Below are 26,056 nucleotides of genomic sequence, written 5' to 3' on the forward strand. Positions count from 1 at the left end.
CACTTCTCCGGCCACTCATTCTTCAAGGGTGGGGTGAAGTCCCGGCATCTAGTCTTCTACTGGCATGGCCGAGAAGATGAGGGCGGGGTGGCCGGCTTAGGTCGCCCAATGGGCGTCGTGGCGTGTGGGTAAGGCGGAGCCGAGGCGCTTGGCAGCTGCCCAATCAGCGTCCTTGTTTGTGTGGTGCCGCCGCCGCCGGTGCAGCCGCCGCCGCCGCCGCTGCCCCCGTCTGTACCGCAGTGTCTGCTCCGCCCGCCCGCCCCGGTCCGGCCCGCCCCCCTCCCCTACCCCCGTCCCTAGTCCCGTCAGCAGGGTCTGGATCCCCTGTGCCGTCGCCTCTTCCTTTTTCGACGCCTCCGCCGCAGCCTGAGGAGGCGAGCTAGCCGGGAGTTACACCGCCACCGCCAGGTGAGGAGCTTTGGCCTAGGCCAGCCTGGCCGCCCGCCCGCCCGGGGGCGGTGAGGAGCGAGGAAGGGAAGGAGGCTGGGAGGAGGCAGTGGTGGCGGAGGTGGGGGAAGGGAAAGGTGGAGGGGCGGGGGGAGGGGAAGCGCCCGCGAGCCGACGCCCGCCCGCGCGCCCCCGCCTTGCGTCCCCCTCCCCCCACCCCGGCACGGCGCGCCCCCGCCTCGCGCTCCTTCTTCACCTCATCCTCTCCCCCTTTCGCGCGCGCGACCCGGTCTTTCACTTCGGCCTCGCGCGCCCCCAGCTCGTGTCCCTTCATTTCGTCTCCTTGTACTCTTTCTCCCCTCCCTCACGCCCCGTTTCCCCCGCCATCCCCGCTTTCACTCCCTGCCTCATGCCCGCCATGCTCCCCTCCTTTCCTCTCTAGCGCGCCCCCCCCTTTTTTTTTTTAACTCTCTCCACCCCCAGTGGTGCCCTCAGGGTGCGGGGGCCGCTCCCTGCTCAGTCTTGTGTTTGCGGGCGGATGGGACGAATGGGGAATCTAAGGGTAAAGGAAGCACCAGATAATTATCTTTATTTAGGGAAAGGGATCAGGAGCGCAGAACCTTACCCCTTTATTTCGTCGTCCACCGTTCCCTCGCCCTCCCGTAGGGGAAGAGAATTGTCTCAGGCTATGTGGGCACTTAGCTTCTACAGCGACTGGGCTTGTGGGACACACTGGATCTGTCTTCCAGTTCAGTTCCTGAGGGTCGGTGGAACTTACCCTTCCCTAACCAAACCGGGACTTAGAGTACTTTTGGCCTCCCTGCTCTCAATTACATTGAGGAGCGAGCCACTCCTGCGAGTGCAGAGGTTCAGGTGCCATTCGCGCGCCCGGTACAGCTTTCCCGTTTCATAAAGGTATGGTAGCCTTTTTGGATTCTTCCCCAGCATCAACTTCCAAACACAAGATGTTAGCTCATAGGGCTGGCAGTGAGGTGGAGATGGAGGCTTGGTGGTGGGTGGCATGTGGATGCTAACTGAGCTAGCTAGCAACCTTTTCTCTGTTGTCTCCTGGAAAATCAGGTAGCCTCCTGAGAACCAGTTTTCTCATTTCTGATAAATGCTTATTTGGGGGGCGTGTGTGTGTGCGTGTGTGTGTGTGTAAGAGAGAGAGAGAGAGATGGGGGGATACTTAATATATTTCAGCAGAGGCGAAGGATACTTAATATATTTCAGCAAAGGGCAAGAGCAGTGTTTTCAGGCCAGACTGCAAAAGAGGGATTTAGATTTGTAGCTGATGGAATTAAAACAGGTTTAACAGATCTGTGTTGGAGAAGAGCTGATGCTTTTGTAGTTTTTAGGACATTTTTTCTAAAAATTTGTATTTTGAGTAGAAAAGCATGCATGTGGTTGTACAAAGTGAAAAGTAAGCTTCCCTCCCATCTCTGTCCTCCAGCCATCTAGTCTCCTTCCCCTCCTAGCACAGATGACTTTGATGTTTTCTGGCAGCAGCATGGAGCCTGTATGTTGTTGGTGATTATCCTGTTTGGGAGTTTAGTGCTAACTTTATTGCTCTTTATTTGGTATGCTGACCTGAACTCTTCTTTGCAGTCTGATAACTTGGATTCTTATTTTGGTGCTGGAGCAGTCTTTCAAGTATTGTCCTAGAGTAGTATTTCTGTCAGTACTTAGTTGGGAAGGAGGCCACTTCTGGAGGTGCTATGGAGGAGTTCAGTATATTTTGAGGGAAGGCCCACACTTGTTGGATCGTGCTGCTTTTTTTGTGACGGATATCTAGTCCCTGGCTATTTGGGAATGGACTGGGTCAAGGATCGGATTCATATAAGCAGATAGCTTATATGAATAACTAGTTGATGGTAAGGCTGTCTTCACTTTTTAGGGGAATAGAGTTTTTTTAGTCCAGTGGCAGTGATAGTCATCATGGAACAAGGTAGAAAAGTACTAATCAGCAGGAATCAGAAGGCTGAATCTATAGGCTGAGTGACCCAGTTTGAGTAGAGGTGAGGCTTACAGACTTTTGTCCTGCCTATTATTCCTTACTTGAGAACATTCTCCATGAGGTGAGAGTGATTTGTAGTTGACAGCAGCATCCATCTTTATGACACTGTGGTTTGTTTTGCCTTCCCTGACCGTATGTGATGTCTGTTAACTTCCTGTTTAGAGGCAGTCCCAGTAGGGTCTGAATATAGGCTGCATTCAAATACTTTTCTAGGAACAGTGTTAACCAGGTTCCGTGATCAGCCCTTCAAATCTAAATTCTGGCAGTAACTTTTACTGCTGTGCTTAGCATAGGGCCACAGGGTGGTGGCAGAGGGAAGTGTGAGGAATTTGTTCTGAGCCTCACAACCTTAAAGTACTTTCAAAAGCTTGTATGCTGTCCCCCATTTTGGGGTTTTGCCCCCTTCTCCCCTTTTTTTTTGCCAGACGGGCAAGGCTGGACCTCCAGGTTGAATTTTGGGGACCATTGTGTCAGTGAAGGTATCCTAATCATGTGTTGAGACCTCTGAATTCACCTCACCTGTAAGCAGTGAGTCTTGTGTGTTGCATGTAGAGCATTCCTCCTGTTTCAATTTACTGATTCTTCTTCCTTTCCTCCCCCACCCACCAAGCTGGAGGTGCATGTGGAGGAAAACAGCAGCTGTGCTGTCCTGATTTCTAGACTCTGGAGCATATTCCATGTTAGCCACCCCATTGGGAGTCATGCTGACAAGCAGCCCCTCTGCGCTTAACTTAGAAGGCTCATGTTGCTTGGCTCATTGAGAAAAGCCAACCAGCTTTGGTTGATTAAAACAACTGCTAGAGAAATCGTAAGATTTGAGCCATAACTGGGACTGAGGGACTTTCTTTTCCAGACCTTTGCAGTACTTAAAGCCCTGCATTATTACATATCAAGGCACAATAGCCAGACATTTTCTGAGGTAGTTTGGAGGGAAAGAAAAAGTAAAGACACACACCCAGATTGACTGTAAATCTAGTCCTGGCATAAAGCTGTCCCCCTCTTGCTTGGGGAAAAAATCCAATCTATCAGACAATACCACATAGAGTTGCAGTTCTCCTGCTTTTGGCTAAGCCTAGGAAAAGATGTATAAGGAAGTTCAGTTTATGTTACAATGACTGGATTTTGTGGTGTATCTTCTATTAGCCATATTATTTGGTTTATCCTCAGTAATCTCTGTGAAGCTTTTTCTGTAGGTCCTGTTTGGGGATTTTGGTGGCTCCAGAATCCTTGAAGCAGCAACCTCCTTTCTTTGTGTAGCAGTGGTGAAAGCTTCTGAAGAATAGGTCTGATTTGAAACAGACCCCTCCTCATGTTCCATCTTTTACCTTCTCCCTTGTGGATGTATGAAATATTCCTGTATAGCTTGAATTCATCCAGTAAGAAGGGAGTGTCCCAGGGTCATTAGGGCTTAACCTGTCTGAGGTATTTAGATGGTGGCTTGGTAATGTTTGCTGTCTCTCACAAAACCCCCTTACCTTTGCCATTTACCTAAGTTGCCATCAGCTGGCAAGAAACTATCAACAGTTTTGGGTTATAGTACAAAAAGCAGCAGATTACTAAGAACATATCATTCGTTACTTTTGAGATATGAAGTGGTCAGATCCAGACCTCAAAGAATCATAGTAACTGCAGAAGCATCTTTGACAATGTGTGAACTTGTTATTAATAATAACTAGTAAACTGCTAAAGAAATTAAGGGAAATTATAGCAATTCCATATTCCTGAGCCATTCTCTTACTGTTTTTCACACCTGGCTAGTTCCACTTTATTTTATTTTATTTTATATTTTTTGAGATGGAGTTTTGCTCTTGTCGCCCAGGCTGGAGTACAGTGGCGTGCACTCACTGCAACTTCCGCCTTGCTGGTTCAAGTGATTCTCCTGCCTCAGCCTCCCAAGTAGCTGGGATTACAGTCACCTGTCACCATGCCTGGCTAATTTTTGTATTTTTAGTAGAGACAGGGTTTCACCATGTTGGCCAGGCTGGTCTCGAACTCCTGACCTCAGGTGATCTGCCCACCTCAGCCTCCCAAAGTGCTGGGATTACAGGCATGGAGCCATTGTGCCCGGCCTTAGTATACATTTAAAAAAATAATTCAGGTTACTGTTACCTAAAGCTGAGAGTCGTACTTTAAATCTTTTGATCAAAGCTTTCTTCGGCTTGTCTCATTTCAAGGGAGGGTGGAATTTATAATCTTTAAAAATATATGCTGGAGTGTTAGTAGGATTTAGATTAGACACCAGGATTAATAAATTCTCATTATAATTGTGAAGGATTGCAAATGTTAACTGAAAGACTTGTGCATCTCTTACCCAGAGGATTTTTATAATGTTAGCATTTTGAGAGTATTTAAACTCAAACTTGCTGAAAGAGAGGGGATGAACTAATATGTGGCAGATTGGACTAGTGGAACACAGGTTGTGGAGAGCCTCGAAGTCCTGGGTTGAATTCTAGCTTTGCGATTTATTAGCTAACTGATTTTGGGTAATGCTACTAAGTTTTGAATTCTCATTTCTTGCAGACAGAGTAATGCCAGTCCTTGCAATAGCCTTTAAGGCTTTACATGGTTTGCCCTCCCCAACCTCTTCCATTTTTGATCGGCTGTCATCTTCCCTCTTGCTCTCTCCATTCCAGCCACGCTGACTTGCTCCTTGAATGCTGATCAGTCACACTCTATCTTAGAACCTTGGCAGGTTCTTAAGACCAAGTGATTCCTTCTAGTGGGAAAACAGCTAGGTTTCCCCACAGAGAATGGCTGATTGCCTCACCTCCTTAACGTCTTTGCTTAAATGTCACCTTTTTAATTGTCTTATCCTTCCTTTCTTTAAAATTGTATTGTCAGTTCCCATCCCTCATGCTTATCCTTGCCTGCTCTATTTTCTTTTTCGTAGGACTTACAGTTTTATAATATATTTATTTGTTACATTTATTGCCTATTGGTTCTCTTTCTATGATGTAGGTCTTAGAAGGCATGGATTTGTTTTGGTAATTTGTTTAGTGCCTAGTACAGTGCCTGGCATGTAGTTAATAATAAATGTTTGTTGGCCGGGGTTGGTGGCTCATGCCTGTAATCCCAGCACTTTGGGAGGCTGAGGCGGGCGGATCACGTGAGGTCAGGAGTTCGAGACCAGCCTAGCCAACATGGTGAAACCCCGTGTCTACTAAAAATACAAAAATTAGCTGGGCATGGCGGTGGGCACCTATAATCCCAGCTACTTGAGAGGCCGAGGCAGGAGAATAGCTTGAACCTGGGAGGTGGAGGTTGCAGTGAGTCGAGATTGCACCATTGCACTCCAGCCTGGGTGATAGCGTGAAACTCAGTTTCAAAAAAAAAAAAAAAGATATGTGGGGCATGGTGGCTCACACCTGAAATCCCAGCACTTTGGGAGGCCGAGGCGGGTGTATCATGAGGTCAGGAGTTCAAGACCAGCCTGGCCGAGATGGTGAAACCCCATCTCTACTAAAAATACAAAAATTAGCCAGACATGGTGGCAGTTGCCTGTAATCCCAGCTACTCGGGAGGCTGAGGCAGCGAATTGCTTGAACCCAGGAGGTGGAGGTTGCAGTGAGCTGAGATTGCGCCATTGCACTCCACCCTGGGTGACAGCGTGTGACTCAGTTTCAAAAAAAAAATAGGCCGGGTGCGGTGGCTTACACCTGTATTCCTAGTACTTTGGGAGGCCGAGGTGGGTAGATCACGAGGTCAGGAGTTCAAGACCAGCCTGGCCAAAATGGTGAAACCCCATCTCTACTAATAATACAAAAATTAGCCAGACATGGTGGTGGGCGCCTGTAATCCCAGCTACTCAGGGGGCTGAGGCAGAGAATAGCTTGAACCCGGGAGGCAGAGGTTGCAGTGAGCTGAGATTGTGCCACTGTGCTCTAGCCTGGTCAACAGAGTGAGACTCTCTCTCAAAAATAAATAAAGAAACAAATAAAAGTTTGTTGATCCAATAGGAATAAAAATAACCTGTCATACTAATCTCATGTTTGTATGTAACAAAAGTATGAAATACAAGCATAAAATGTTTTGTGAACTTTAAAGCATAATGCAAATAATGATGAAATTATTGCCTTCCCGTTAAAATGGTAAAATACACTTGATTATTGAAAAAAACTTCATATATATTCAATATATTATCATTTCTCTCCTAAACTCCAGCCCTTTGTTTCCGGTTGTCTACTGTGAGCTAGACGTATCTACCTTTGTATCAAGTTGGTACTCAAACTCAACATTTCCAACATCATCTCTTCCCTGTGATTCATTGAGTCATCTAAACCAGAAATGTGAGCATCATTGTCACTTCTCTTACCTATTACTTTCTAAATATTTCTGAATCTAGCTTCTTCTGTGTCTCCATTGCTGTTCTCAGTCAACAGCTCTTATTTTGGGATATTGCCTTGATCGCTTACACATCTGTTTATAGTCTTACTCTCTTTTCCTTTTTTTTTTTTGTTCTTGAGGTGGAGTCTCACTCTGTCATGGGAGTGCAGTGGTGCAATCTTAGCTCACTGCAACCTCCACCTCCTGGATTCAAGTGATTGTTCTGCTTCAGCCTCCTGAGTAGCTGGGATTACAGGTGTCTGCCACTACACCCAGATAATTTTTGTATTTTTAGTGGAGACGAGGTCTCACCATGTTGCCCCAGGCTGGTCTCAAACTCCTGACCTCAAGTGATCCGCCCACCTGGGCCTCCCAAAGTACTGGGATTACAGGCGTGAGCCACCGCACCCGGCTGTCTTATTCTCTTATAAACTATCTATCATCGTGCCTTCAAAATAGTCTGACACTTACTGATTATTCTACTTTCCTCATCTTAAAAGTATTTAGTAGTTTCCAGTTATTAAAAGATTAAAATGTAAACTTTGAGTGGTATTCAAGGCCCTTTATGTTGTTGGCATTTGCCTTCCTATCCAGCCCTACTTCTGTACCTTATAGTTAATGTATGAGCAAATACAGTGGGTTTTTTGTTTGTTTGTTTGTTTGTTTTTATATAGACAAGGTCTGGCTCTGTTGCCCAGGCTCCATGGAGCACAGTGGCACGATCTCGGCTCACTGCAACCTCCACCTCCTGAGTTCAAGTGATCCTCTTACCTCAGCCTCCTCAGTAGCTGGGTCTATAGGCCTGTGCCACTTTGCCCAGCTAATTTTTGAAATACAGTTCTTTTTAATTACAGGTAGCTTCTGAATCTCATAAAGAATGCTACTTCTTCTGGGAAACCTTCCTTGACTTGCCCAAAGAGAGTTAGATACACTTTCTTCTTTGCCCTCATAATTTTTATTAAGTTTATTTTTATTTATTTATTTTTTGGGATAGAGTCTCGCTCTGTCACCCAGGCTGGAGTGCAATGGTGCAATCTTGGCTCACTGCAACCTCCGCCTCCCAGGTTCAAGTGATTCTCCTGCCGCAGCCTCCCGAGTAGCTGGGACTACAAGCATGCCACCGCGCCCAGCTAATTTTTGTATTTTTAGTAGAAACGGGGTTTCACCACGTTGGCCAGGCTGGTCTTGATCTCTTGACCTTGTGATCCGCCTGACTCAGCCTCCCAAAGTGCTAGGATTACAGGCGTGAGCCACCGCCTCCCGGGTTCAAGTGATCCTCCCGCCTCAGCTTCCTGAGTAGCTGGGATTACAGGCGCCTGCCACCATGCCCAGCTAATTTTTGTATTTTTAGTAGACACGGGGTTTCACTGTGTTGGCCAGGCTGGTCTCGAACTCCTGACCTTGTGATCCGCCTGCCTTGGCCTCCCAGAGTGATGGGATTACAGGCGTGAGCCACTGTGCCCGGCCCCTAGTAACTCTTGACTAAATTTTTTCTTTTTTTTTTTTTTGACAGAGTCTTGCTCTGTCATCCAGGCTGGAGTGCAGTGGCACGATCTCGGCTCACTGCAAGCTCTGCCTCCCGGGTTCACGCCATTCTCTTGCCTCAGCCTCCCGAGTAGCTGAGACTACAGGTGCCCGCCACCATGCCTGGCTAATTTTTTTTGTATTTTTAATAAAGACAGGGTTTTACCATGTTAGCCAGGATGGTCTCGATCTCCTGACCTCGTGATCTGCCTGCCTTGGCCTCCCAAAGTGCTGAGATTACAGGTGTGAGCCACAGCACCCGGCTTAGGCCAGATATTTTTTAGAAACATCAGTGGTATGAGGGCTGCCATTTTTCCTCCATGAATTCGAAGGCAAATATTGCAGTTCAACCAGCTTAGCCTTCACCTTCAGTGCATTCCCAGGAGGATAGTTGTAACTGAGCTGGTGCCCCTGCCTTTCATCTAACAGGCTAGAAACAGGAGAGTAAGGTTTCAATTTTGTTAATGAGCAGAAACCCTTGCTTTCTGTAAAGATGGCAGTATCACACTAAGAAAGCTGTAAAACTCACCATTATTTCTCTTCTGTGAGGCATGCAGACAGGCCTGGGGATCAGAGGAGAAAAGGAATACCTTTGATTATTTTTTTTCTAGTCCTTTAAAAGTTTATGTTCTGGGAACAGAACAAGGGTTGGAGCCTTGGTTCTGCCATTTACCATCTGTGTGACCTTGGTTGAGTCAAGACTTGGTTGAGTCTTGAAATTAAATCAAAACTTTAAGAAATTTGTCCTGGCTGGGTGTGGTGGCTCACACCTGTAATCCCAGCACTTTGGGAGGCTGAGGCGGGTGGATCGCCTGAGGTCAGCAGTTCCAGACCAGCCTGGCCAGCGTGGTGAAACCCTGTCTCTACTAAAAATACAATTTTTTTTTTTAGAGACGGAGTCTCACTCTTGTTGCCCAGGCTGGAGTGCAGTATTGTGATCTTGGCTCACTGCAACCTCTACCTCCCGGGTTCAAGCAATTCTCCTGCCTCAGTCTCCTGTATAGCTGGGAGGTGGCCTCCACCACGCCTGGCTAATTTTTGTGTTTTTAGTAGAGACAGGGTTTCACCATGTTGGCCAGGCTGGTCTTGAACTCCTGACTTCAGATGATCCGCCTGCCTCGACCTCCCAAAGTGCTGGGATTAGAGGTGTGAGCCACTGTGCCCAGCCTGTCCTGTCTTATAAAGGTGTAAAGGTTATCTGAATGATGTTCACTCCTAGATTCCAAACTTTAGCAGTGTGAAATTTTAATCTACCAGTAAAGAAATTGAAAAAATTTGCTCAATAGGGTAACATTTTGTAAGGAGGGGTGGTTTTCCAATCACTCTTTAACATTTACATGGCTAGATTGATGTGTTGCCATCAAAAAGATTGAAACAGTTGGTCACATGTGTTGCTACTGCTGTGGACAGGTTGGCCAGAAGACCTTTGAAGTATTGCACCGTTAGGTTCTGTGAAATTTGGTGTGAATAGCATGACATTCTTTCTGTGCACTACAGTTTGGCCTTTAATAAGTGTCCATGCATAAATTTATGTGTTACTGTGTCATTCTCTTATTTTATAATTCAGATAGTAATTAATTCTCAGTTTCTCACCTGAGTGTATAGAGAATTTGAAAGTTTTGCTTATTTATTTATTTTGAGACGGATTCTTGCTGTGTCAACCAACTTAGCCTTCACCTTCAGTGCATTCCCAGGAAGATAGTTGTAACTGAGCTGGTGAAGAAAAAAAATTTCTTCAATTTCTTTTGAGAACTCATGAATTTACATATATAGGTACCGCCTTTATGAACATTTTGATTGTTGCATGACTTTGTACTATGAAAGCCTTTAAATCTACCTACTATTATACTGTTAAGTTCCTAACTTTGTCAAATATATTGGGTAGATATCACCGAAGAGTATAACTAAGGTTAGAATCTGGGCATTTTTAATTTCCAAATTAAACTTTCTATTCTGGCTCCGCAAATACTTGATAATTACAGGGAGAGTAAAATAGAATATGATAAAGTTTTATCAAAATAGAAAAATTAAAATGTAGTTTATGTGTGACTTTTGTGTTGTGTTCTAGATTCAGTTGTGTTGAGGGTATAAAAGGACTGATGAATAAAAGATACTGTTATGGTGCACGGAGGTATTAGAGGAGGACAGTGAGATTTTTACTCATTATTTTATAGGTTTATAAATTAAGTGAAGAAGGCTTTGGAAGTTGGCTTTGTTTTGTTTGTTTGTTTGTTTGTTTTTTTGAGATGGAGTTTCACTCTTGTTGCCCAGGCTGGAGTGCAATGGCGCGATCTCTGCTCACTGCAACCTCCGCCTCCCGAGTTCAGGTGAATCTCCTGCCTCAGCCTCCCGAGTAGCTGGGATTACAGGCGCCTACCACCATGCCCGGCTGATTTTTTGTATTTTTGGTAGAGACAGGGTTTCACCATGTTTGTCAGGCTGGTCGCGAACTCCTGACCTCAGGCGATCCACCTGCCTCGGCCTCCCAAAGTGCTGGGATTACAGGCGTGAGCCACCACACTTGGCCTGGAAGTTGTGTATTTTTAATTCTGTTGTTAATTTTGTTGATGCACTGCTTAGTAAATCTTTAATGAGCTGCCTAAACTGTGTCACATTAGCTCTTTCTTTTGTTGGTTATTGTGAAGACTTTGTTGATTTGTGTGTATGTGTATCTCTCTCATTCTCTCTTCTTGCTCTCTTTCTTTAAAAAAACCAACCATTCTCAATGTTGTGTATAAATTGAATTTTTGTGGCTGGATATGAGCAAATAGTATTGGTGGTACTTTTAGTGGATATTTTTCATTTAATTTCTTGAAAGCTTTCCTCCTTTGGTTAAACTAGAATAGCTTTTGCTCTTTTTTCACTTTATTCCCTGGAACATCTGTGTTCCAGAGAATATGCTTGAATTTCTCACTGATACTCTTAAAGCTTCTGTGAATCGAAATATTTTAGAGATATATTTCTCTACCTTCTCACCTGTAGGGAACACCTTTTATTGTACTATATACAGATGCTCTTTGATTTACGATGAGGTTATGTCCCTGTAAACTTATTGTAAGTTGAAAATAGCCTAAGTCAGAAATGCATTTAATACAGCTAACCTACTAAACATCATAGCTTAGCCTAGCTTACCTTAAATGTGTTCGAAATGCTTACATTAGCTTACAGTTGGACAAAATTATTTAATATAAAGCCTATTTTATTTATTTATTTATTGTATTTATTTATTTATTTTGACACAGAGTCTTGCTCTGTCACCCAGGCTAGAGCACAGTGGCGCAATCTTGGCTCACTGCAACCTCTGCCTCCTGGGTTCAAGTGATTCTTCTGCCTCAGCCTCCTGAGTAGCTGGAATTACAGGTGCTCGCCACCACGTCTGGCTAATTTTTGTATTTTTAGTAGAAATGGGGATTCACCATGTCGGCCAGGCTGGTCTTGAACTCCTGACCTCAGGTGATCCACCCACCTTGGCCTCCCAAAGTGCTGGGATTATAGGGATGAGCCACTGCGCCCAGCCCAAAGCCTATTTTGTAATAAAGTATTGGATATCTTATGTAATTTATTGAATATTATACCGAAGGTGTAAACAGAATGGTTGTATGTGTACTTGAAGTACAGTTTCTACTGAATATGTATCACCTTCACACCATCGTAAAGTCGAAAAATTTTAAGTTGAGCCATTGTAAGTTGGGGAATGTACATGCTTGGCAAGTGGTCTTCTAATCTGTGTGTGAAAATCACTAGTAGCTTACCAATTCACCATGAATTCCTTGTTTATTTTTAGGCAGTATTTTAGAAAGCTTACATATCTATACATATAACATTACTTTTTAAAAAATTGTTATTATTATTATTATTATTATTATTTTGAGACAGAGTCTCACTCTGTTGCCAGGCTGGAGTACAGTGGCGCAGTCTTGGCTCACTGCAACCTCTGCCTCTTAGGTTCAAGCAATTCGCCTGCCTCAGCCTCCTGAGTGGCTGGAACTACAGGCATGCGCCACCATGCCCAGCTATTTTTTTTTGAGATGGAGTCTTGCTCTGTTGCCCAGGCTGGAGTGCAGTGGCATCATCTCGGCTGACTGCAACCTCTGCCTCCCAGGTTCAGGCGATTCTCCTGCCTCAGCCTCCCAAATAACTGGGATTACAGGCGCGTGCCACCACACCCAGCTAATTTTTTTTTTTTTGTATTTTTAGTAAAGGTGGGGTTTAACCACGTTGGCCAGGCTGGTCTCGAACTCCTGACCTTGTGATCTGCCCCCCCCCCCCCCCCCGCCCCGCCCCGCCCCCTCAGTCTCCCAAAGTGCTGGGATTATAGGCTTGAGCTACCACGCCTGGCCAAATTTTGTATTTTTAATAGAGACAGGTTTCACCATGTTGGCCAGGATGGTCTTGATCTTTTGACTTGTGATCTGCCTGCTGTGGCTTCCCAAAGTGCTGTGATTACAGGCATGAGCCATCGTGCCTGGCCTTAAAAATTATTTTTAATGTGGCTGGGCATGGTGGCTCACGCCTGTAATCCCAGCATTTTAGGAGGCCAAGGCGGGTGGATCATGAGGTCAGGAGATCGAGACCACAGTGAAACCCCATCTCTACTAAAAATACAAAAAATTAGTCGTCATGGTGGTGGGCGCCTGTAGTCCCAGCTACTTGGGAGGCTGAGGCAGGAGAATGGCGTGAACCCAGGAGGCGGAGGTTGCAGTGAGCCCAGATTGCGCCACTGCACTCCAGCCTGGGCGACAGAGCAAGACTCCGTCTCAAAAAAGAAAAAAAAAATTATTTTTAATGAGACAAGATTTTGCTCTCTTGCCCAGGCTGGAATGCAGTTGTGTGATCATGGCTCACTATAGCCCTCACTTCCTGGGCTCAAGTGATTCTTGCGCGTCAGTCTCCCAAGTAGCTGAGACCACAGGCACATGCCACCATACCCAGCTAATTTTTAAAATAAATTTTGTGGGGATGGGAATCTCGCTGTGTTGTCCAGGCAGGTCTCGAACTCTTGGGCTCAAGCAGTCCTCCTACCTCGGCCTCCTAAAGTGCTGAGATGTAATCCGTGTTCCAGAGCACTTTGGGAGGCCGAGGCAGGAGAATTGCTTAAGCTTAGGAGTTAGAGGCTGCAGTGACCTAGGATTGCACCACTGCGTTCCAGCCTTGGGGATAAAACACAATCTTGTTTCTTTCTTTCTTTCTTTCTTTTTTTTTTTTTCAAGTATGTTTCTAGGCCAGGTGCGGTGGCTCACACCTGTAATCCCAGCACTTTGGGAGGGCCAGGCGGGCGGATCACCTGAGGTCAGGAGTTCAAGACCAGCCTGATCAATATGGAGAATCCCTGTCTCTACTAAAAGCATAAAATTAGCTGGGTGTGGTGGCACATGCTTCTAATCCCAGCTACTGGGAAGGCTGAGGCGGGAGAATCGCTGGAACCCGGGAGGCGGAGGTTGCGAGATTGCGACATTGGATTCCAGCCTGGGCAACGAGTGAAACTCCGTCTCAAAAAAAAAAAAAAGTATGTTTCTGGAGTCAAAAAGTCCTGGGTTCAAATTTCTGCTCCACCGTTTAGTTAGTTGTAAGATCTTTTACTTAACTTCTCTGTGCCTGGCAGATAGTAAATATCCAGTAAATGTTAGTCATGTTTTACTTTTCATTTTCTAAAATTTTATAGCGATGGGGTCTTGCTGTGTAGCCCAGGCTAGTCTCAAACTCGTAGGCTCAAGCAGTCCTCCCACCTCAGCCTCCCAAAGTGGTGAGATTACAGGCATGAGCCATGGCACCCAGCCTGTTAGTCATTCTTGTAAAAAAGATAATGGTAAACCTGGCACATAGATGTGTGCGTGCGTGAGTGTGTGTTTGTGTTAAAATGTACATAACATAAAATTTACCATCTTAGGCTGGGCGTGATGGCTCACGCCTGTAGTCCCAGCACTTTGGGAGGCCAAGGCGGGCAGATCATGGGGTCAGGAGTTCAAGATCAGCCTTAGCAACATGGTGAAACCCGGTCTCTACTAAAAATACAAAAATTAGCTGAACGTGGTGGCGCATGCCTGTAATCCCAGCTACTCGGGAGGCTGAGGCAGAAGAATCGCTTGAACCCAGGAGGCGGAGGTTGCAATGAGCCGAGATCACGCCACTGCACTCCAGCCTGGGTGACAGAGCAAAACTCCATCTCAAACAACACACAAAAAATTAGCTGGGTGTGGTGGCAGGCATTTGTAGTCCCAGCTACTCAGGAGGCTGAGACAGGAGAATTGCTTGTACCTGGGAGGCAGAGGTTGCAGTGAGCCGAGCTCGCGCCACTGCATCCCAACCTGGGTGACAGAGCGAGACTCCATCTCAAAAAAAAAAAAAAAAATACCCTTTTAAAGTATACAGTTTAGTGGCATTAAATACATTGATGTTGTGTAACCAACACCAGCATTAATCTCCAGAACTTTTTCATCTTCCCAAACTGAAACTTTGTATATATTGAACTATAACTCCCATTCTCCCCTCTCAGCAGTTCCTGGCAGTCACCATTCTACTTTGTTTCTATAAATTTGACTACTTCAGGTACTTCATATAAATGCAATCATACCACATTTGTCCTTTTGTGTCTGGCTTATTACACTGAAAATATCTTCATGATTTATCCATGTTGTAGCATGTATCAGAATTTCATTTTTTAAGGCTGAATAATATTCCTTTGTATGTAAATATCTCATTTTGTTTATCCATTCATCGGTTGGTGGATATCTGGATTGTTTCCGCCTTCGGCTGTTGCAAACAAGGCTGCTGTGAACATGACTGGGCAGATATCTGCTTGAGTCCCTGCTTTCGACTGTTTTGCATATAGGATATATATCCAGAATTGGAATTGTTAGATCATGATAATTCTGTTTTTGAGTAATTGTTACAGTTTTCCACAGTAACTGTATCATTTACATTTCTGTCAGCAATGCACAAAGATTCCAGTCCCTCCACGTCCCTGCCAACACTTGTTATTATTTTTTGTTTGTTTGTTTTTGAATAGGAATTCTAGTGGATGTGAGGTGCTGTCTCGTTGTGGTTTTGATTTGTAATTCCCTAAGATTAGTGATGTTGATCATCTTTTCAGGTGCTTATTGGCTATTTGTATATTTCCTTTGGAGACATGTCTATTCAGATTCTTTGCTTAGTTTTTAATTGGGTTTTTGTTGTTGTTTTTGTTTCTAAGTTGTAGGAGTTCTTTGTATATTCTGGATTTTAATCCATTATCCACATATATGATTCTCATTCAGTGGGTTGCCCTTTCACTCTGTAGTGTCCTTTGATGCACAAAAAATTTAATTTCGATGAAGTCCAGTTTATCTGTTTTTTTTTCCTTTTTTGCCTGTGCTTTTGGTGTCTAATAAATCATTGTCGAGTCCAACATCATGAAGCATCTAAGAGTTTTAGCTCTTCTGTTTAGTCTTTCATTTATTTTGTGTTTTTTCTCATTTTTTTAAATTTACTTTTTGTATTGTATCATTTTTGTATTGCTGTAAATGTGTTACAGCAACTTGTAAAAGAACAATATTTTGTGTTAATTTTTTGTTGTTAAGACAGAGTCTGGCTCTGTCGCCCAGGCTGGAGTGCAGTGGCACAATCTTGGTTCACTGCAACCTCTGCCTCCCAGATTCAAGTGATTCTCCTGCTTCAGCCTCCCGAGTAGCTGGAACTACAGGCACACGCCACCACACCTGGCTAATTTTTGTATTTTTTAGTAGAGATGGGGTTTCACCATATTGGCCAGGCTGGTCTTGAACTCCTGAACTCAAATCAAGTGAGATCAAGAGAGCCTTTGGCTCTCCAAGTGCTGAGACTACAGGTATGAGCCACCACGCCTGGCCCCACACTGTTTTGTGTATATGTGTGTGTGGGGTGGGGGGGAGGGGAGCTTTTTTTTTTTGTTTGAGAGGGAACCTCCCTCTGTCACCAGGCTGGAGTGCAGTGGCGCAATCTCAGCCCAGTGCAACCTCCAACTCCCAGTTTCAAGCGATTCTCCTGTCTCAGCCTCCCTAGTAGCTGAGATTACAGATGTATGCCACCACACCCAGCTAATTTTTGTATTTTTAGTAGAGATAGGGTTTCACCATGTTGGCCAGGCTGGTCTCGAACTCTTGACCTCAGGTGATCTGCCCACCTCGGCCTCCCAAAGTGCTGGGATTACAGGCGTGAGCCACCGCACCCGGCTTTTTTTTTTTTTTTTTTTGAGAGACTGGTTCTTGCTGTGTTGCCCAGGCATGGTTTCAAACTCCTGGGCTCAAGCAGTTTTCCTGCTTCAGCCTCCTGAGTAGCTGGGATTACAGGCAGGTGCCACTATGCCGGGCTACCACACTGTTTTGATTGCTGTAGTTACATAGTAAGTTTTGGAATCAGGAAGAATGAGTCGTCTGACTTTGTTCTTTTTTTTTTTTTTTTTTTCAAAATTGTTTTGGCTGTTTGGGCTTCCTTGAGATGCCATATGAATTTTAGGATGGGTTTTTCTTTTCACATAGTTTTTTACTTTGGGCTAAAAATCTGAATGGGATTCTGCTCAGTTATAGATAGTTTTTATTTCACCTGGGCCCTTGGATCACTGTATTTTTCTTATTTTTTTTGAGACGGAGTCAGGCTCTGTCACCCAGGCTGGAGTGCGGTGGCATGATCTCTGCTCACTGCAACCTCCGCCTCCCGGGTCCAAGAGATTCTCCCTGTCTCAGCCTCCCAAGTAGCTGAGACTACAGGGCGCCTGCCACCACGCCCGGCTAATTGTATTTTTATTAGAGACGGAGTTTCACCATATTGGTCAGGCTGGGTATTTTTCTTTATGTGTTAGAAATTGTGTTGCTCTTGGCCGGGTGCAGTGGCTCATGCCTGTAACCCCAGCACTTTGGGAAGCTGTGGCAGGCAGATCACCTGAGGTCAGGAGTTCGAGACCAGCCTGGCCAACATATAGTGAAACCCCGTCTCTACTAAAGAAGACAAAAATTAGGGCCAGGGCGGTGGCTCATGCATGTAATCCCAGCACTTCGGGAGGCCAAGGCAGGCAGATCACCTGAGGTCAGGAGTTCGAGACCAGCCTGACCAATATGATGAAACCCCGTCTCTACTAAAAATAGAAAAATTAGCCAGGTGTGGTGGCAGGCGCCTGTAATCCCACCTACTCGGGAGGCTGAGGCAGGAGAATTGCTTGAAGCAGGGAGGCGGAGATTGCAGTGAGCCGAGATGTGCCACTGCACTCCAGCCTGGGCGACAGAGCAAGAGACTCTGTCTGAGAAAAAAAAAAAAAAATTAGCTGGGCCTGGTGGCACACGCCTGTAGTCCCAGCTTCTTGGGAAACTGAGACAGGAGAATTGCTTGAACCCAGGAGGTGGAGGTTGCAGTGAGACGAGGTCATGCCACTGTACTCCAGCCTGAGTGACAGAGCGAGACTCTGTCTCTCAAAGAAAAAAAGAAAAAGAAAAATACATCTTTGCTCTTATAAGTGAATCATTTTGTTATGGTTGGAGCACTTTCTTCTTGTTTTAAAGTTTGTTTTCACATTTTAAAAAATTAAGATATAGAGTGAAAAGTTTCTTGTCATTGTCTTTTAACTTCCTAGTTTTAAACCGCATCACTGTTTTTTCATTTCTATCGTATTAGAGTTTCTTTATACATATACAAGCTAATATTTATTTATTTATTTATTTATTTATTTTGAGATGGAGTTTCAGTGTTTCACCCAGGCTGGAGTGTAGTGGCGCAATCTTGGCTCACTGAACCCTCTGCCTTCCAGTTTCAAATGATTTTCCTGTGTCAGCCTTCCAAGTAGCTGGGATTACAGATGCCTGCCACCACGCCCGGCTAATATTTGTATTTTTAGTAGAGACTGAGGTTTCTTCATGTTGGCCAGACTGGTCTCGAACTCCTGACCTCGTGATCCGCCCGCCTTACCTTCCCGAAGTGCTGGGATTACAGGCGTGAGCCACCGGGCCTGGCATATCTATTTATTTTTAAGACAAGGTCTCATGCTGTTGCCCAGGCTGGAGTGCAGTGGTGCAGTCACGGCTCACTGCAGCCTTCACTTCCCAAACTCAGGTGGTTGTACCACTTTAACCTCTCAAGTACCTGGGACCACATGTGCGTGCCACCATACCTAGCTAATTTTTTGTATTTTTTGTAGAGAGGGGATTTTGCCATATTGCCCATGCTGATTTTCAACTCCTAGGCTCAAGCTGTCTGCCCGCCTCAGCCTCTCGAAGTGCTGGGATTACAGGTGTGAGCCCCACACTTGGCCAATGTTAGAACTTTATTGGGAAAGAATATTTAGGCATATGGTACAGTATTTAGGTATATTGTAATATGTCCTGTTAACGGAAATTCTGTACTTTTCCTGTTGCTTGCAATTCTGCTATTTAATGATTTTCATCGCTATTATTTTGTTAACATTGAACAATTTGAATACTACTAGTACTCAAAAGTACTTTAAAGTATTTAAACTTAGTTTAGGAATGCTGATTGCCTAGTTCATGAAGTCTTATTTTATAATTTCATCTGTAATCCTGAATCTCAAACTATGGCAGAAAATCCAGGGCTCTGAGCAATGATATGAGTTTATTTTTCCAATTTCTGGAGTGAAGATTCCAGATGCTTTTCTCTGTCTTAGACCTATTGTCTTGAAAAATGATAGTTAATTGTTCTGATAGAGAGAAAACTTGGGTCTGGTCTCTTGTCCTGCCTGTCAGAGCTGCTTACTTTGTAACCACTTTTTTTTTTTTTGAGACGGAGTCTCGCTCTGTCGCCCAGGCTGGAGTGCAGTGGAGCGATCTCGGTTCACTGCAAGCTCCGCCTCCTGGTTTCACTCCATTCTCCTGCCTCAGCCTCCCGAGTAGCTGGGACCACAGGTGCCCGCCACCACGCCCGGCTAATTTTTTTGTATTTTTAGTAGAGATCGGGTTTCACCGTGTTAGCCAGGATGGTCTCGATCTCCTGACCTCGTGATCCCTCCGCCTCGGCCTCCCCAAGTCCTGGGATTATAGGCGTGAGCCACCGCGGCCGGCTGTAACCACTTAAATCTGCTGGTTGTGGGAAACTGCAAAGGCCTCCACATAACATTTCTTGTATGCCTACTATGTAAAGTAGTATGAAAAAGATATAAACATAGGTACGTTAGAGGATATGAAGATAAATTACAAGAAGATGCAGTCAGTAGACTAAAGACTACGTGTATTAAAAGACTGCAGCTGGGCTTGGTGTCTCACACATGTAATCCTAACACTTTGGGAGGCTGAGGTGGGAGGACTGCTTGAGCCCAGGAGTTCGAGACCAGAGTGGGCAACAAAGTGAGACCCCATTTACAAAAAATATAAGAAAAATTAGCAGGGTATGGTGGTATGTGCCTGTGGTCCCAGCTACACAGGAGGCTGAGGTAAGAGAATCCCTTGAGCCCGGGAGGTCGAGGCTGCATTGAGGCATGTTCGAGCCACTTCACTCGAGCCTGGGTGACAAGAGTGAGACCCTGTCTCAAAAAGGAGTACAATAATTATAATACTAGGTATAATATGTTTATAAATTAAGTAACTTGCATATTAGGAACAAGTGCCCCTTAAGTAGGAATTATACCCTCATTCAGCACTCTTTACACCTTGGCTGTAAGTATGATAGGCTTACCAAATCCTGAAAATTCTTTTTTTTTTCTTTTTTTCTTTTTTTTTGAGATGGAGTTTCGCTCTTGTTGCCCAGGCTGGAGTGCAGTGGCACAATCTTGGCTCACCGCAACCTCCGCCTCCTGGGTTCAAGTGATTCTCCTGCCTCAGCCTTGCTGAGTAGCTGAGATTGTAGGCATGTGCCACCATGCCCAGCTAATTTTGTATGTTTAGTAGAGATGGGGTTTCTCCATGTTGGTCAGGCTGGTCTCGAACTCCTGACCTCAGGTGATCCGCCTGCCTCAGCCTCCCAAAGTGCTGGGATTACAGGTGTGAACCACCGTGCCCGGCTTTTTTTTTTTTTTTTTTTTTTTTTTTGAGACGGAGTCTGATTGGCCCCTGCTCTCCTCCTGATTGTCCCTGTTGCCCCAAGGCCATTTTAGACGGGACCGGGCACGTTCAGGGTGGTATGGCTGTAGACCCCAGGGCCATTTTATTTTATTTATTTATTTTTATTTATTTATTTATTTATTTATTTATTTATTTATTTTTAGCAAGAGTTTTGCTCTGTCTCCCAGGCTGGAGTGCAGTGGCACGATCGCGGCTCACTGCAGCCTCCACCTCCTGGGTTCAAGTGATTCTCCTGCCTCAGTCTCTCAAATAGCTGGGATTACAGGTACACGCCACCATGCCCGGCTAATTTTTGTACTTTTAGTAGAGATGGGTTTCACCATGTTAGCCAGGCTGGTCTCAAATTCCTGACCTCAGATGATCCACCTGCCTCGGCCTCTCAAAGTGCTGGGATTACAGGTGTGAGCCACCGGGCGCAGTTGGACATTTTAACCAAAGAAAAATCAATCAGCTAGTTAACTTTCATGGAAGTATCAAAATGGTGTTGTCCATTGAAGTCTCATCTTGAATAAATTTAACTGTAATGCACTTCCCCTCTACGCCATCACTCTCGTTATTAAAGTTCCTGATTCTCATTTTGCCTTGGAGATGTGATAGTTTTATTTATTTATTTAGGGACAGAGCCTTGCTTTGTCACCCAGGCTGAAGTGCAGTGGCATGATCTTGGCTCACTGCAACCTCTCCACCTGGGTTCCAACGATTCTTGTGCCTCAGCCTTAACATACAAACATATAAATTTTTTTTTTTTTTGAGGTAGAATTTTGCTCTGTTGCCCAGGCTGGAGTTCAGTGGCACTATGGCGGCTTACTGCAACCTCTGCCTTCCGGGTTCAAGGGATTCTTCTGCCTCAGCCTCCTGAGTAGCTTGGATTACAGGCACAGTCCACCACACCTGGCTAATTTTTGTATTTTTAGTAGAGATGGGGTTTTGCCAAGTTGGCCAGGCTGGTCTCGAACTCGTGACCTCAAGTGATCCACCCACCTTGGCCTCCCAAAGTTCTGGGATTACAGGTGTAAACCACCACGCCTGGCCAGTTTTTATGATTTTTAAATGATTGAAAAAAAATCAAGAGATTATTTTGTGACATGTGAAAATTACATGAAATTCAGATTTCAGTGTTTATAAGTAAAGTTTTATTGGAAATAACTATGCTCATTTTTTTTCCATATTGTCTTTTGTTGTTTTCATGCTGCTACAATGTCAGAGTTACTAGTCACAACAAAGATGTTAAGGCCTCCAAAACCTAAAATATTTACTATCTGGCTAAAGAAAAGGCTTGCTGGGCCTGGCTTGATGGCACACGCCTGTAGTTGCAACTACTTGGGAGAGGCTAAGGTGGAAGGGTTGCTTGAACCCAAGAGGTTGAGGCTGCAGTGAGCTGTGATCTCACCACTGTACTCTAGCCTGGGTGACAGAGCAAGACCCTGTCTCAAAAAAATAAAGAAAAAGAAAATAAGCTTGCCAGTCTGTGATGTAGGTGAATTCTGGTCCCAGATTAATGGTCATATTACTGGATACTCAAGCTATTCTTTTCTTTTTTTTTTTTGAGACGGAGTCTCTATTGCCCAGGCTGGAGTGCAATGGCATGATCTCGGCTCACTGTAACCTCCGCCTCCCTGGTTCAAGTGATTCTCCTGCCTCAAGCCTCCTGAGTAGCTGGGATTACAGGTGCGTGCCACCACGTCTGGCTAATTTTTGTATTTTTTTAAGTAGGGATGGGGTTTCACCATATTGGCCAGATTTGTCTCGAATTCCTGACCTTGTGATCCGCCTGCCTCGGCCTCCCAAAGTGCTGGGATTACAGGCATGAGCCACTCACTGCGCCCAGTAAGAAAAAGAAATTTTTAATAGAATATATATATGACATTTGCAGCTCATTGTTTTAGTGACTGTATAATATTTCATTGTATGGATATACCTTAATTTACCTAATCTGTCCACTTCTGAGGAACAGTTAGGGTGTTTGCAATTTGTGTATACGTGTGCTATGATAACCAGCCTTCCAGTGAAACATCTTACATAGATCTTTACACATTTAAGTATATTTGTAGGTAAAAGTTCTAGAAGTGTAATTAATGAACCAAATGGTATGCCCCTTTACAATTTTGTTAGACTTTAAGTTATTCTCCAAAAATTTGTACCAGTTTACAACCGCACCAACAGGCTATTAAGAGTTTCTGAAACAACTCAATTGAAATCTAAACTTGAGAGAAGTAGTGTGGCTGGCCAGCAATGAGAACTGTCTGTCTTCAAGTGCCTTTGGGAACACTTATATACCTTATTAGCATTTCCTTTCAAAAAAACAGTTGTCTTTGGATTTTGATTGTCAGGCATGTGACTACAGCCCAATTATTGGAAAGAGAAGAAGGAGGCTTTTTTTTTTTTTTTTCTTTTTGAGATGGAGTTTCGTCGTTGTTACCCAGGCTGGAGTGCAATGGCGCAATCTTGGGCTCACTGCAACCTCCACCTCCTGGGTTCAAGCAATTTTCCTGCCTCAGCCTCCCAAGTTGCTGGGATTACAGGCATGTGCAACCACGCCTGGCTATTTTGTATTTTTAGTAGAAATGGGGTTTCACTATGTTGGCCACGCTGGTCTCGAGCTCCTGACCTCAGGTAATCTGCCCACCTTGGCCTCCCAAAGTGCTGGGATTACAGGTGTGAACCAGTGTGCCTGGCAAAGGAGGCTTTTTAAAATTTTTATTTTAAGAGACAAGATCTCGCCATGTTGCCCAGGCTGGAATGCAGTGGCTATTCACAGGCATGGTCACTGCAGCTTCGAACTTCTGGGTCAAGCAGTCCTCTAGCCTCAGTTCCCCAAGTAGCTGGAATTACAGGTGTGTGCACCATCGCACCCAGCTGGAGTATACATTTTAAGATAAAAATTGTCTTCTTTGAAATGTTCCTCAAATGTCTCAACTTTTAGTCTAAGTGTAAAAGTTTTGATAATCTGATTTCTTGTCCTCACAATCTTTTAAAATCAGGGGCAACTTCAGGAGTAAGGAGCATGTATGGTTCCTAGTTGAGCTTCTAATTGGCAGAGGCAGAGAGCCAAACACAGCTACATCAGCAGGGTCATACTGTTTTCAGGGAATGGAGATGTTAAGGCAGGTAAGGGCAAATTCCTAATAAAAGTTAGATTACTTTGCTGACTGATTTTCTTGCTCTAATAGGTCACTTGTCTTTCTCCTCATCTCATTTTTCTGCTTTTACAGTGAAGGTGATTATTTTATTCAGTAGATTTAGGTTTTGTTCAGTGAATTTAGAACTTACTAGGAGGCTTTCACTTGCTCAGAATAGGGTCAGAGTAGGAAGGTTATCTTTGTTGGTGCCTCAGCCTCCTGAGTAGCTGGGACTACAGGCGTGCACCAGCACACCTGGCTAATTTTTTTTTTGTATGTTTAGTAGAGATGGGGTTTCACCGTATTGGCCAGGCTGGTCTCCAACTTCTGGCTTCAAGCAATCTTCCCACCTTGGCCTCCCGAAGTGCTGGGATTACAGGCGTGAGCCACTGTGCCCAGCCAAGATTGGAATCTTTTAAATACCTACCAGAGCTATGTGATTTGGGATTGGTATTTTTGTAGTTTATTATAATTTCTTTTTTCTTTTCTTTTTGTTTTTGTTTTTCTTTTTTTTTTTTTTTTTGAGACAGGCTGTTACTCTGTTGCCCAGGCCGGAATGCAGTGGTGCAGTCATAGCTCACTACAGGCTTGAACTTTGGGTTCTAGCAATCCTCTCTCTCCTTAGCCTCTCTAGTAGCTGGGACTACAGGCATGTGCTGCTATACCTGGCTAATTTTTTTGTACTTTTTGTAGAGATGGGGTTTTACCGTGTTGCATAGGCTGGTCTCAGACTCCTGGACTCAAGCGATTGGCCTGCCTCAGCCTCCCAGAGTGCTAGAATTATAGGCTTTAGCCACCGTGCCTGGCCTGGGGTTTTTTTTTTTTTTTTTTTCTGTCTGTTTTTTGAGACAGGGTCTCATTATGTTGCTTGAGCCAGTCTAGAACTCTCAGCTTCAAGCCATCCGTTCGTCGAGGTCTTCCAAAGTGTCGGGATTACAGGTGTGAGCCACCGTGCCAGGCCCAGGGAACGAAATATTTGAATATAGAAACATAATTACTGAGGAAGTGCATCGTTTTCAGCAGTTCTTTAAAAAAAATTTTTTTAATATATTGGCCAACTGTCTAGCTTTGAGACCTTAACCTATATAGCAGGAGTGGTGATTTGAATCTATTACAATATAGTTGATATTTTTAGAAGACATAAATTCTGGGTCCCTATAGAAGAAATTTTTCTTAAGCAGAAACTTACACTTTAGAGCAATATAATGTAGTTTTGACTTTTTGTAGAAAATATGTACTTAGTCTCTCATCAGTTATTTTCCTGAGAAGCACTCATCTTTCTCTTGCACCCACATTGGGTAGTCTGAGATACTTAGCACCAAAAGTCAAGTAATCCTATTTGAGGTAACTTTCTTTTGTTCACATATCCCAATCTTGCATAAGATCATTCTGTTCTCATCGTATTAGAAGAAACAGAAAAGCCAAAATCAGATGATTTGAGTGCTTTTCATCTTTTCTTCTTATTTTTAAAAAACAGGTGTTTTGGCCAGGCGCGGTGGCTCACGCCTGTAATCCCAGCACTTTAGGAGGCCGAGGTGGGAGGATCACGAGGTCAGGAGATCGAGACCATCCTGGCTAACACAGTGAAACCCCGTCTCTACTAAAAATACAAAAAATTAGCTGGGTGAGGTGGCGGGCACCTGTAATCCCAGCTACTCGGGAGGCTGAGGCAGGAGAATGGTGTGAACCCCGGGGGGTGGAGCCTGCAGTGAGCCGAGATCGTGCCACTGCACTCCAGCCTGGGCGAGAGCAACACTCCGTCTCAAAAAAAAAAAAAAAAAAAAAAAGTGTTTTAAGAGCTATTTTAGTTCCCAAAGCCATAACCACAGTATTTTTTAATTAACTGGAAGTATTTGTTTAACCAACTTCTCTTTTTGAAAAGATCCTTCAAAAATGGGTCTTACTAATGTTGCCTTGGATATAAAAAGCAATGAGTATAAAATCTGTAGTTTGATGACATTTTTTCCCTTAAGAAATTTATGGATGTGTTAGCAGAATATAGCATGATCTCCTGAACTCTCTGTAGTTAATATTTCAGTCAGTATTAGGAGTTGCTTCATTGACCTTGAAAATTTTCTTGTTCATGGTTGGGCACAGTGACTCATGCCTGTAATCCCAGCACTTTGGGAGGCCGAGGCAGGTGGATCACCTGAGGTTGGGAATTCGAGTCCAGCCTGACCAACATGGAGAAACCCCATGTCTACTAAAAATACAAAATTAGCTGGGTGTGGTGGTGCATGCTTGTAATCCCAGCTACTCAGGAGGCTGAGGCAGGAGAATTGCTTGAACCCGGGAGGCGGAGGTTGTGGTGAGCAGAGATCATGCCATTGCACTCCAGCCTGGGCAACAGGAGCAAAACTCCATTTCCAAAAAAAGAAAAGAAAATTTTACTGTTCACTCTTACAGGCCCTCAAGCCATTCTGTTTTTATGGTCCCTCCTACTTTCCCTTTTGTTTCAGATTATCCCCTTTATCTGACCTATTTGTTGGAGTGGAGAATCCAGTTCTTCTTTGAGTGGTGCTTTTGATTCAGGATAGGCAACTATCTTAATATTAGGAGCCAGGATCTGTTTTGTGCCTCATGTCATGCAGCTTTCTTTAATGCTATTTAGAGACTTCCTTGTTAGATGGATTTTTTTTTAAATATATTTTTAAGAGACAGAATCTCATTCTGTT

The 26,056-nt window shown here is 44.4% G+C and overlaps 1 protein-coding gene across 8 annotated transcripts in view; it reads left to right on the forward strand.

The window, feature by feature from the left end:
• The first annotated feature begins 56 nt into the window (after positions 1-56).
• The window catches only part of GATAD2B (GATA zinc finger domain containing 2B), a 115,682-nt gene continuing 89,682 nt past the window's right edge, over positions 57-26,056 (forward strand). For 2 of the 8 annotated variants that reach the window (XM_063694873.1, XM_055359991.2), the window contains exons 1-3: positions 202-408; positions 21,812-21,930; positions 23,244-23,370. Coding sequence is in view for 3 of the 8 variants with exons in the window: in XM_055359967.2 (XP_055215942.1) it covers positions 21,848-21,930 (83 nt within the window). In the remaining 5 variants the exon portion in view is untranslated. Of the gene's footprint in view, positions 409-6,565; positions 6,691-21,811; positions 21,931-23,243; positions 23,371-26,056 lie in introns of all 8 variants that reach the window. The other 6 variants (XM_055359982.2, XM_063694891.1, XM_055359967.2 and 3 more) reach the window with 6 other exon arrangements.

The sequence above is a fragment of the Gorilla gorilla genome, chromosome 1 (genome assembly GCF_029281585.2).
Source record: "Gorilla gorilla gorilla isolate KB3781 chromosome 1, NHGRI_mGorGor1-v2.1_pri, whole genome shotgun sequence".
Taxonomy (NCBI): Eukaryota; Metazoa; Chordata; class Mammalia; order Primates; family Hominidae; genus Gorilla; species Gorilla gorilla.